This window comes from Staurois parvus, unplaced genomic scaffold (assembly GCF_062004578.1).
Source record: "Staurois parvus isolate SC_StPar_1 unplaced genomic scaffold, SC_StPar_1.0 ptg000549l, whole genome shotgun sequence".
Classification (NCBI taxonomy): domain Eukaryota; kingdom Metazoa; phylum Chordata; class Amphibia; order Anura; family Ranidae; genus Staurois; species Staurois parvus.
In genome coordinates this window covers 13,610,077-13,623,780 of record NW_028318345.1, presented here as the reverse complement: position 1 = coordinate 13,623,780, position 13,704 = coordinate 13,610,077, and the positions used below count along the sequence as shown (strand labels likewise).

Sequence of the window (13,704 nt, the reverse complement as noted above, 5' to 3'; positions counted from 1 at the left end):
AAGAGGCCTCTCTCCTGCCAGCAAGGACATGCTCCTGTGTATTTCTCTGCACAGCATAAGTATAAAAAATAAATAAAAATTCTAGTATATATTCTGTCATTTGTAGATGCTGTAACTTTCACGTAAACCAATTAATTTACATGTATTGGGATTTTTTTTTAGCAAAGACATGTAGCGGAATACATTTTAGCCTAAATTTATGACGAAATATAAATTTTTTGAAATTTTGTCACTGGATATGTTTTATAGCAAAAAGTCAGAATTATTATTTTTTTTCCAAAATGTGGGTCTTTTTTTGTTTATAGTGCAAAAAAAACGCACAGGTGATCAAATACCACCAAAAGAAAGCTCAATTTGTGGGAAAAAGGACATAAATTTAATTTATGTACAGTGTTGCATGACTGCGCAATTGTCAATTAAAGTAATGCAGAGCCATATTGCAAAAAATGGCCTGGTCAGGAAGGGGGTAAATCCTCTGGAGGGCAAGTGGTTAAAAGGATAGCACATATATCACAGAATAATAATGCTTGTAGATACCTTATGTTATGTCCTTTTTTGGTCATTCAAAAAATCTTTATCTTGTTCATCTGTAATAAATGAGAAACATGTGGGAGGAGCACATTCCAAAAGTGCTCCAAGTGTTATTCCTTATGTCATGCAGGGCAGCTCAGTAATAGTGATTGACAGCGGGGTACATGAACAAAATGTTAACATGGGCATAAAGAAAAGAGCAAAGCAGACATACTACTCTGTCAGTCAAGAACTTTGGGCTACCTTGCACTACATGCAGGAAAGTCACATAGGGTGGAGAGCTGTGAGAGATATACCAAGATCACAGCTTCCTGAAAAAGATATTTTTGGTGCAAGCACAGACAGAGTGGTACCAGAGAGCAATAGAGATTTCCGTCAATAGCATTGCCACTCTTCATTGAGCCAAAAGGATCACCAGGTAATTACACAGTATACTTCTAAAGAATAGAACGACAGACATAGTCAGGCATACTAATTTTACAGCTTAGGATGAATTTTTATGGTATGGATTTACAAAAGCTTTAATAATCTAACAGCTGACACCCATGGCCCTCTGACTAATGTTCCACTACCTACCTAACAATTGAAGTGTCATGTTACTACACCTCCCTTCACCTTTTCCACTATCACATTTTACCCACATCCTCACATACCTCCATATTCCCACAAACCCATGGACCCACTTTCCTCTCCTTTTTAACCTCCTTTTTAGGCTATGTTACTGTTGTTTGACATAAGAAGTTTACAGTCAGGTCCATAAATATTGGGACATCAACACAATTCTAACATTTTTGGCTCTATACACCACCACGATGGATTTCTCAGCTGTTAAATGGCCAGGTGTGTGTTATTCCCTCATTATCCCAATTACAATGAGCAGATAAAAGGTCCAGAGTTCATTTCAAGTGTGCTATTTGCATTTGGAATCTGTTGCTGTCAACTCTCAAGATGAGATCCAAAGAGCTGTCACTATCAGTGAAGCAAGCCATCATTAGGCTGAAAAAACAAAACAAACCCATCAGAGAGATAGCAAAAACATTAGGCGTGGCCGAAAAAACTGTTTGGAACATTCTTAAAAAGAAGGAACGCACCGGTGAGCTTAGCAACACCAAAAGACCCGGAAGACCAAGGAAAACAACTTTGGTGGATGACCAAAGAATTCTTTCCCTGGTGAAGAAAACACCCTTCACAACAGTTGACCAGATCAAGAACACTCTCCAGGAGGTAGGTGTATGTGTGTCAAATTCAACAATCAAGAGAAGACTTCACCAGAGTGAATACAGAGGGTTCACCACAAGATATAAACCATTGGTGAGCCTCAAAAACAGGAAGGCCAGATTAGAGTTTGCCAAATGACATCTAAAAAAGCCTTCACAGTTCTGGAACAACATCCTATGGACAGATGAGACCAAGATCCACTTGACCAGAGTGATGGGAAGAGAAGAGTATGGAGAAGGAAAGGAACTGCTCATGATCCTAAGCATACCACCTCATCAGTGAAGCATGGTGGTGGTAGTGTCATGGGGTGGGCATGTATGGCTGCCAATGGACTGGTTCTCTTGTATTTATTGATGATGTGACTGCTGACAAAAGCAGCAGGATGAATTCTGAGGTGTTTCGGGCAATATTATCTGCTCATATTCAGCCAAATGCTTCAGAACTCATTGGACATCGCTTCACAGTGCAGATGGACAATGACCCAAAGCATACTGCAGAAGCAACCAAAGAGTTTTTTAAGAGAAAGAAGTGGAAGGTTATGCAATGGCCAAGTCAATCACCTGACCTGAATCCGATTCAGCATTTCACTTGCTGAAGACAAAACTGAAGGGAAAATGCCCCAAGAACAAGCAGGAACTGAGGACAGTTGCAGTAGAGGCCTGGCAGAGCATCACCAGGGATGAAACCCAGCGTCTGGTGATGTCTATGCGTTCCAGACTTCAGGCTGTAATTGACTGCAAAGGATTTGCAACCAAGTATTAAAAAGTGAAAGTTTGATTTATGATTATTATTCTGTCCCATTACTTTTGGTCCCTTAACAAGTGGGAGGCACATATGCAAACTGTTGTAATTCCTACACCGTTTACCTGATTTGGATGTAAATACCCTCAAATTAAAGCTGACAGTCTGAAGTTAAAGCACATCTTGTTCTCTTTATTTCAAATCCATTGTGGTGGTGTATAGAGCCAAAAATGTTAGAATTGTGTCGGTGTCCCAATATTTATGGACCTGACTGTATATAAGGATAAATATACCATATACTCTGAGTAAATGTTATTAGACAACAACATCATTTATGTGAATGCCATGTAAAAAAGAGATGTACTCTGAATAATTATGCACTTCTGTATTATGAATCATGCATGCATTAATCTCTTGAACTTATGTACTGTAGTATTATATAAAAATGAGCGAAAAAAAATATGGCAATTTGTGTTGGCTTCAAATCCACACTATTGGCTTAGAGCTATTTATGATTTTCAATTTATACTATCACTTTACTGGCTGATGTGAGATATTACTATAGGTATTACCATATCAGTGTACAAAAATATGAAAAACTCTATAGCGCAAATGGAGAAAGAGTGATTAAGTCCCAAGCAAGAAGCCTATTCCACCTATCCTGCAGAGCTGTTATAAGGATACATCTCATCCATCCATCCACCCACTGTCCACCAAGGCTTGCCAGCGAATAAGGACTGATGATATGCCCATTTACTCTCATCCTTGTGATTGTATTTGAACCCTTTCCTTTACTTGTTTTTAATTAAATTGATACACTTAGATGGCGGTGCCTTCTGTTTGTTTATTATTATTATACCAGTGGTATATTTTCATGGTTTACTTATTGTTGACTTTACCAACATTACTCTAATTGTATAACTCAATACTGAAAGCCGCTCTAGAGGTTTGGTATATTAAAGTGTTTCCAAAGATTGGAATAAAAAAATAACACAATATGCTTACCTGCTCTGTGTAATGGTTTTTCACAGAGCATCCCCAATCTACTTCTTTTTTGGTCCCCCTGCTGACAATCCTGACACCTCATTCCCAGCTGAGTGCCCCCAATAGCAAGTCCCTTGCTTGGGGGCACTTGAGCAGGCTCCTGTGAATGGACATTGTCCATTCAAACACAGAATGCATCTTGGCCATTGGCTCCCACTGCTGTGTGACTCAATGAGGAGAGAAAGACATGGGAGAGCCGTGGCCCTCATGCACATCGTTGGAGCAAAATAGCTCAGGTAAGTGTAAGCGAGGGTTGGTGGGAGAGCTGCACCCAGATTTTTTTTTACCTTAATGCATGGAATGCATTAAGGTAAAAAGCCTTCTGCCCTTCCAACCACTTTTAGCGCTGTTTTTGACACCACTGGAACATTTAACCAATTTTAGGCAATCCACTTGCAATATGAATACAATATACAATGAGATAACTGAAACCAGAAGAACAGCATGGCAGTCAGGCAACTAGCATTACTCAGATGCAATTCCAGCAATGGCAGCCCCCAAATTGCTTTCTTGACAAGTTTACTTTAAAGGCTAAGTTCAACTAATATTTAGGCTCCTGCCTCCTCTCCCTCGATCCCTCCCTCCCTTCTCCCTTCAACTGCTATCATAATTTGAAAACAGCGTGGCCATGCAAGGCTCTGCCCACAGAGCTCTGTGAATGATTGAACTATTGCCACCGAGGCCAACAGTTTATAGTTCTCAATGAACTGCGAGGGTGCTGGTGATCACTCTCGTAGTTTATTGATCTTCCTTCAAATCAGTGATTGTCTGCCCCTACAGGAGGTATGGGCAGACAAGGTACTGAGAGTCTGCAGGAGCTGGACATTGCACCCGCGATTTGCTGATTGCGGGTGCAATGCTTTACAGGCTCCAGTGTAAAAAAATAAATGCCCATTTTTTTACCTAAAAAAGATGTGCATTTATTTTATTTTTTTTTATAAAAGGTGAACTTATCCTTTAAGGACAGTAAAAGATAAATGGAAGCTATTTTTTTGTATGAACATTTAGAGGATCATTTTTAATTACATTAGTAGGGGATATTTACTCTAGCTATTAAAATCAGTCTTATTCCTAATTTCAGTAGAATGAAATAATATCAAGATGAGCAAGGTGATATCTGTCCACCCAAATGATGAATCTGCTTGTGATGCCACAAATGTAATAGACATTTGTTTTAGGTCAGAGAAATTAAGGAGGTAATAATTAAAAAATTTTTAAAAGGTAATTTTTTACATAAAGAGATTGAAATAATTTTCTGTGAGTCATTGAAATTAAAGTTTTTCATTACATCATTTTAACTGCAACAATACATATTATTCCTCAAGCCTAATATGTTTGAAATTTAATTCTTCCTTCTATGTTAGCAGAACTATTTTGCTGATAAGAAATGGTAAAAACACAAATGGCGTTTAGGTGTATGTATGTCATTGAGATGAAAAAAAAAGTGACAACATTTAGTAATAATTTCTGAAGTGAAACAGTGGAAGGCCCTGCTAAAATAGTAAAGACGATGATAAGAAAGAAAATAGAGTGGTGATGAGAGTTCTAAGCAGCACTGCACCGCTGAGATCAGTTCACAATGCATTTTGAAAACGGTTACCATCTCTTCCTACAATGGTCCTTTTAAAAATATATTTATCCAGTGAATCGACCCTACTGATTGGTTGTGGTAAAACAGTTGGAAGGCACTTGGGGGGATGGGAGAATATCCAGAGCAGCATACAGGAAGCAATTAAAAAACAAAAGAAAAATAAAACATCAAACAAACTGAAAAAGGTTAAAGAATAAAACAAATTGGCCCTGTTTTGGTAATAAAATATAGATTTGCTAATCTGTTATAGTTACCAATAGTAAGGATGAGCTTTAGTTTCAGGCTGTTTGCAGTTCATCATTCTAAATGACCAGAGCTAACCAGTCCACTCTCCAGAATATTCTGCTGCTACAGCCAGAAGTAAATCATTTAGTGGCAGTATTACAACCAATTCTAAATAACATCTTCCAGCCACCAGCTTGTTTTACATTGTAAAGAAGTCAGTGAACATCCAAGGTGACATTCGTGTGGGTGGGGCATTGTACATTATAATCGACTATGGATATACTTTGTTGGACAACCTTATTGACATTGGATTTACATTGTGGGACTTTTCTTAAATAAAGGCGTGTTTGTGTTTACTATATTTACTATCCCTTACTCATTCACACTGGAGGGAGGGCTTGATATCTGCAGCCCCCTCATTCTAAAGTAGTCTTTAAGATAGGTGGGCCTCTGGATATCTGCATTCCTATGTGAATGTAAATCATGTCATCCAACAACCCGCCGACACAAACATGATGACCCACACCATGATGATTCTCTCCCATTCCTCACCAACAAAATGGCCAGTGTTGCTGACTGATGTTTTTGACAACATATGGTCTTCTCCTATCATCTAGGATCCCTTGGCTTTTTGTTTACAAATAAAAGCTGGCAGGGAAGGAACTGTCATTTAGTATAGTTTGTTGTCACTTTTGCTGGAGTACATCCTATTGGTTTGCCAGAAGTTTATAATTTATCTCATACTAAAATTATTATCTCTCTGAGTTGTTTTGTGTCCTTAGCTGCCTGGGTCTGAAAGGATTGCACTTGCCTCCTTAGTTATTGTAACTTTTGTAAGCACTTATACAAAATGTCAATGTCAAAATGTCAATATCTTTTCCATTAATGTGAGGAGCATAAAGGACGTGTCTAGGAGGCAGACTGTGCTGACCTTTCTTTCCACACAGCAGAGTGATGTGTACATGCTTCAGGAGTGCGCACTTCCCCCTCTGAGGAGGTACACTCATTTGTCCTCCCAGTGGACCCATGGTCCCTCCTACTGGTCTGGGGGTGGCGATTGCAAGTCTGCAGGGGTTGCGGTTCTTATCCGGGGAGGACGCTTCACTGTTGACTCCGTCCATGAGCTCGTCTGTGGCCGCCTTCTGGTCATAGATGGTTCGTGGGCGGGGGAGCCCGTTAGGCTCATCAACGTGTACGCCCCCCCGGAGAAGAACGCGCGGCTGGAACTTTTCCAAACCCTGCGGACGCAACTCGCCACAACGAGAGCAGTAGTAATCGGCGGTGACTTTAACTGTCCGATAGAGGAGGATGGGCGCAGCTCCAGCATATACGCAAAACTCGACGTCACCTCGAAGCTGCTCCGAGAGATGATCGCAGAGGCTTCCCTGCGAGACGCAGTGGGATCCGTGGGGCGCGGTTCCGTGAACTACTCATGGAGCCGCCCCGATGGATCCGTGCGCTCCAGGATTGACTTTGTGCTCACCTCCAGGGCAGTCAGGCACCGCGGGTTCTCCATGGTTCCCTGCTTTTTCTCTGACCACAGGGCCATTCACTTTCAAGGTGATCTGGGAGAGGGCTTTGCCCCGGGCCCAGGCTCCTGGAAGCTGAATTGCACCCTGCTGGGCGATGAGGAACTGCTAGCGGAGCTCAGGGAAATCTACGGTGCCTGGCGAGAGGAGAAGGCTTTCTTTCCTAAGGTCAGCGACTGGTGGGAGTTCGTGAAAGTCAAGCTGCGCAGCTTCTTTCAGGCCAGGGGACGTCAGCAAGTGTGTGCCAGGAGGAAGGAACTCAGGAGGCTGCAGCGTCAGCTGCAGTCCCTGCAGGACCTTCACCACTGTGGCTGGGACGTGAGGCAAGACCTGGAGGACACCAAGAAGTGCTTGAAAAAGCACTTTGAGGAAGAATCCAGGCACATTGTCTTCCGTGCCAAAGTGGAGCATCTCGAGAAAGGTGAGAAGTGTAACTCTTTCTTTTTCAGGAAACTCCACTCAGGACACACACCCCTGTCGGAGCTGCGTGACAAGACTGGAACACTCCAGAAGGGGAAGGAGGCCGTGATGGAAGTGGTCAGCGACTACTACTCCGACCTCTACTCTCCTAAAGAAACGAACTCGGAAGCGGCCGACAGGTTCTTGTCAGGTATCTCTAACACTATCGATCCTGCAGGTTTGTCGGCCACCAACGCCCCCTTGACGTTGGAGGAACTGCACTCTGCCGCTAAATCCTTTAGGCAAGGCAGGACCCCGGGCTGCGACGGTCTCCCAGCGGAGCTTTATGTAGCGCTGTGGGACCTCGTGGGCCCGGACCTGCTCGAGCTGTACGAGGAGATGGTGGTGGAGGGCAAGATGCCTCCTTCGTTGAGGGAGGGGATGATCACGATCCTGTACAAGCGTAAGGGGGAGAGATGTGACTTGAAAAATTGGCGTCCCATCTCTCTTCTGAACGTGGACTACAAGATCCTCGCCAAGGTCATGGCGAACAGACTGAAGGCTGTCATCGGACAGATCATCAACCCGGATCAGACTTGTGGCATTCCTGGCCGCAGGATTGCGGACAGCCTAGCGCTTGTCCGGGACACGGTCCAATACATCAAGGACCGCCGTGTGCACGCGGCCCTGGTCAGTCTTGATCAGGAGAAGGCCTTTGACCGTGTCTCCCATGGGTTTATGTGCAGAGCCCTGCGCAGGTTTGGTCTCGGGGAAATGTTTTGTTCATATGTTGACATCATGTATAATGACATCTGTAGTTCCGTGCAGGTGAACGGCTGGAAGACTGACCCCTTCCCGGTTCTCTCCGGGGTCAGACAAGGCTGTCCTCTCTCACCTCTGCTTTTTGTTTGCTGTATAGAGCTCTTCGCCGAATGCATCAGACGGAATCCAGAGATCGGGGGAATCACCGCACCGGGACCAGACAGACGGGAAGTGAAGTGCTCGCTCTACATGGACGACGTGACGGTGTTCTGTGCCAACCAGCGCTCCATCGACCTGCTCGTCCAGACCTGCGAGGACTTCGGCCAAGCTTCGGGGGCAAAGGTCAACTGCGGGAAGTCGGAAGTCATGCTCTTCGGAAAGTGGTTCCTGCCTTCTTCTGCATCCATGCCCTTTGGCATCAAGACAGACTTCATGAAGATTTTGGGAGTTTGGTTTGGTGCCGAGGGCGCAGCCCTGAAGTCTTGGGAGGAGAGACTGGCCAAGATGCGCCAAAAGTTTGGACTCTGGAGCCTCAGAGACCTCACCATCGAAGGGAAGACACTGGTACTCCGCAGCGAGATTCTCCCTGTGTTGCAGTACCTCGCCCAGGCCTGGCCCCCCCGGGTCAACACCTGCAAGGCCATCACCAGGGCGGTGTTTCACTTCATCTGGGGCTCCAAGATGGACAGAGTGAAGCGGGCAGTCATGTTCAAGGAACCCCTCAAGGGCGGTAAGGGCGTGCCCGACATCGCCACCCAGCTGAGGGTGTTCTTTGCTTGCAACTGCGTCCGCAGAACTTTGCCAAGACGGACTATGGACTCTGGCGGGAACGCAATGTCTCGCTTCTTCCTGTTGCCTCTCTGGAGGTCCCTGGGGTGGGACACCTGGGATAGTTCCATCCCCTACAACTGGGACACTCCTTGGTTCTACTTGGATACCTTCAAGTTCATCAGGGAGCAAGGGCTGCAGGGAGTCAAGCCGGACTTGTGGAAGCCAAAGACCATCTACAAGCTCATCCGAGCCAGCGACATTTTGGAGTCGGTTCCAGGCCTGCCTTCAGACACCTGCAAGGTGGTCTGGAGGAATGTTTCTTCTAACATCCTCACCAACAGGCACAAAGACCTGGCATGGATGGCTATCCAGGGGGGACTGCCTCTCAGGACATTTATGCATGCCAGGAACCTGAGCAGATACAGACACTGCCCCTTCTGCATCACCCATGAGGAAACGTCCTATCACGTTTTCTGGGAGTGCTCATTTGCTCAGGCCCTGTTGGGGGCCCTGGAACCTGAACTCAAGGACTTTGTGCCACAGACAGCCATCACTCACTTTGGGGTTTTGAATGGACTGTTCTGTGGAACTTTTTCTTTGGAGGACATTGACGGCGCCTGGCGGGTGCTGTGCTGTTTCAAGGACGCTTTATGGTGCGCCAGAAAGCGCCTCACACTCCAGCGGGAGAGGATGTCCATTGAGGACTGCCGCAGACTGATCCTCAGTCTGCTCAGAGACTATTCCTTGTTGGACTTTAAGGAGGAAGAGGACGTCTGAAGATTTCCCCCTTCCCCCTACTCCCCCTTGCGTGTCTTTGTCCCTTCAATAAAGCTTCGGGCCTGTGTTTCCCCCTCCCCTCCCCTTCCACCCCCCCCCCCCCCCCCCACACACCCGATGCCTATTGTTGATAGTGTTTTTTTCAGTTATCGTTTTCGTGCATGACATAGTAACTAGGAAATGTATATCGTATTAGGATGCTACAGTTTTTGGGGTAAGCGGCGTCATGCATGACGTGGTGGTCCGGGGGATTCATCCTCCGTGCACATCACGTCAGGCATCATACCGCTGAGCGAATGTATTTATTGGCCTGAATGTATTTATCGTATGTTTGGAACTGTATTGCTATGTGGTGCGCTGCGTCGCAGTACAGGGTGAGATGTACCCCGATTACACGTAACATGTTGTTTTTGATGCTTATGCAATAAAAATGTAGTTTTTAAATAGCATGTAGTGTCCTAAATTGTTTAGATCATTCATTACCTCAGTTTGAAAAAAACACAGCAATGTGTACACATTTAACACATATTTACTTTGATCTAGCTAATAGTACATTCTTCAAGAAAGAGCTGAATTAGCTACAGTATTATACATCCATTATCATTAATAACACAGCCAAAGTAGGAGCCACAGTAGCTAAGGTTTATGAATATTGCACTCTGGGAACCATAACACATTTGAGCTATAAAGAATTGGGATGCAGTCCAAGATTCATTGGGATTTAAAGGACAAATCTTTTATCTGTACAAGATTGGAAAGGTATGACTTTCAGCATATCTCACTGATTGCCTATTGCATTGCATTTACTGCATGTTGTGAAAGTTATTGGACAGTAATTTTTTAACACTATAACCCTAATCAGAATTTGAAATACTCAACTTTATAGAAAAAATTACAATGTAAAATAGTAAATACACATAATAATACACCCACACAAAATCATACATTTATAAAAAGTTTTTTTTATTCTAACAAAAGCATAATCATAGAAATCATGTCAGAGTTAAATGTACCTGAAATTAATACATAACTTGACAGATGTAACAGTTTGGATAGAAAATATTAGTACTAATTTGAATCTTTGCTGCTAGCCCATAAAATACCCTCAAACTCCCCACCACTCAGCCCTTCATATGTTTTATAAATAATAGAAGACATTAATCTGATATTATGCTGGATATGAAGGTGGGGTAGTGGTTGTACACTGTGGTTTTCTCAGTCGTATTTGTTTGCTACATGGGGAGGTTTGAAGACAGCAAATCTAGAAACAGCAACTATTATACAGACATTCTGTACATGTGATGCAAAATGTAGGCCCAAATGGTTAGTACATCAAAACTAGACCTTCATTCAAGTAAAGGGGGAAAATAGGGGTCTTAAGCAGGGTCTGAAGCCAGCAGAAGTTATTCAGCTCCTAAATGGTTTGAAATATATAAATTATAACCCCTGGAAAATGTATATAAAAATGACACTTTACAGAAGGCATCAAACAAAAATACATATGACTGTATATTAAGCTTATACCTCATTTAGGCTTTCTAGTTACGTACACTGCCATATAGTTGCCTAATACCAGAAAGGATGCCACCTGGTTATTGAGCATCTAAACATATAACTCTGCTATAACTCTGCAACTAAACTTAGTGTGTGCTGTAAATTGACTTCAACATTCAACATTGTTAGCTGCCATTTTGCTGAAGCCTAGAGCTCCTGAACAGCAGTAAATCATTGGCTGTTATCAGATCGGCCTTTACAAATTTGGCTCAGTGATAAAAAATAGAGAGCAAATGAGCATGTGAAGAGCAGGGTGAGACAATTTATTACTGGATTTTAAACAGTAAAGGCACTTATTTTTAGTGTTTTATGTAGATATACCTACAAAAGGAGCAAGTCTGAAGTGATCTAGCTGAACCTAATCATCTGACTAAGGTTCCACTTTAAGATTAAAATAATTATTTCTTAGTAAAAACATAAATTGTTGAAGCTTAGCCACTGAGCCTGTCCAAATAATAGAAATATCATCATATACCTGTGAAATGCTAGGATGTGGCCCAAGTAGATTGAACAACAGCATCCCAGAGATAGAGCTTTTCCACTTCTCCAGGTACAGATTTGAGTCTGATGGGGCACAAAAGTCCCTATCCCCAACCTCTACTCCTGGAAGTAGTGGGGACCATAAACGGTGAAAACTGTAGTTTATGAACTACAAAATGAATCTATTGTAGAACCATCTGAATTGTCCCTTTTCTTTCAAGGTTCAGTTTTTTTGGATTTTAGGTAGTGCATAGAGGGGCAGTCCACACCACACAAAGTTTATGCTTACGTTTACACCACACTATGTTCATTTTTAATGCATTTTGCTGTGTTCCAGTATGGTTCTGTGCAGAAAAAATGCAGCATATTCTTATGTTTTTTTCTGCTCCGAAAACTGACTGGAACTGACTGTAATTTTACAAAAAGGTACTGAAATGTTTTATTTTCAATCAATGCTCCATCATATCTTTATAGATAATTTGTAAAAATGTATCTTGGACTTGGAACTCACATCCTCTCTGAGTAAATATTCATTGATACCATACAATGCTATTAAGGATCTCATAGCAAATGCATTCATATTGACTTTTGTCCCTAATAAGTATATTCTCTCCCTTGTTTGGTGGTTTGCTAGTAATGTCTCTTATGTAATTTTTTTTGTGCCCAGCTTAAATTAAAACAAAAGTCTTTCTCTAAATGAACTTGATCTACTTATTTAGTAACTTGTTGCAGGAAGCCTAGATGCCATATTTTTCTGGAGTAGAGGAAATGTTGTGGATTTCCTTTATAGGTGAGAGGTGTATTATACAACTGCTTTCTTTCATAGTCAGTGTTAGGGAGAATATCTCCCTCACTCATCAGAGTGGTATCCATTACTCCAGCAGACATTTCAAGGTTTAACATTTTCTCCTGTAATATTCGAATAAGGTTCTAAAATCATCCATACTAAAAATCCTTACACTGGCAATTATTTAGATGTTTGCACAGTAGATTGACATGCTTTAGTATGTACATGCAAAGAAATGTATGTCTTTCACAGTTTCAAATTTGTCTAAATCTTGGGAAAGACAAACATTGAGCCCAGACAAAGGATTTCAGTGTCAATGGAAGAAAGGGTGTATGAATACAAATTAATTTTATCTAATTAATCTTGTCTAGAGTGGTTTTTACCAAACTCCCCACTTTTCTTTGAGTGCTGCTTACTTGGATAAGTCCTAAAATATGGCCACTAAATTTTGCGATTGACCCTAATTAGAAGATATAGACATGTCAATGTGATTTTCCTGTGGTGCCAAGGTGTGCAGTGTGTTCACTAAAGGATCTGTGAAGATGTGTGTTCTATACCAAGTGGTGCTGTTGACTGAGATACATGTTTTGTTACTGTTACTACATGGGTTTTAGTGAATGACTGTGTAAACTCTCCAACACAGATAGAGTACTTGACTGAAAGTGTTTTGGGTGGTACGTATCTCCTTTTATTGTCATCAAAGCATGTTTTATACCCACAATCATTAGTAGACCACTTACACTCATGTGTGAAGATGTTAAACTTTCCCAGCAGTGATAGAAACATTCTGTGAAGAGCAAGAAGAAAAAGAGATGCAACAGATCATGTGTCATCGTTAACATGTGCCTATGCCTGCTTACAATAATAAGAATAGTGAGAAATTCTATGTTCTAGAATTGGCATTTCTTCTCGTAGGCCTTTCCTTTGCTACAAGCTAATTTTTCATTTATATATATATATATATATATATATATATATATTTCTTAATAATATCTCTTTGTTGTACTTTTTCAGCTGATCTTTCAATACCTTGTCTTTCAATGCAAAGCAGGGACGAACTAACAGGTTACTATTTTGAATATATAAAACTTGAATCTCATTATCAGGATCAAAGCTTTGTTATTTGTAGTATCCAATTAGAATCTCTATCATATTTGACTACATTTATGGAGATTAGCGTCCCATATACTTTTGAATTCTGAGGTAACATTTTTGACATTTAGAAAAAAGTGAATGTTCAATCCTCACAGGTTATAAATTTGATCAAAATACTTAATTTTAGCTAATATTTAATT

General features: G+C 41.9%; 1 protein-coding gene across 1 annotated transcript in view; it reads left to right on the top strand.

Annotated features, from left to right (window-relative positions):
- The window catches only part of LOC149451107 (uncharacterized), a 51,154-nt gene extending 41,471 nt beyond the window's left edge, over nt 1-9,683 (top strand). Inside the window, exons 4-5 of the mRNA XM_089691037.1 lie at nt 7,104-7,489; nt 8,198-9,683. Coding sequence (XP_089547163.1) covers nt 7,104-7,489; nt 8,198-9,588 — 1,777 coding nt within the window. The 3' untranslated portion in view covers nt 9,589-9,683. The remainder of the gene's footprint in view (nt 1-7,103; nt 7,490-8,197) is intronic.
- The last annotated feature ends 4,021 nt before the right edge of the window (nt 9,684-13,704 follow it).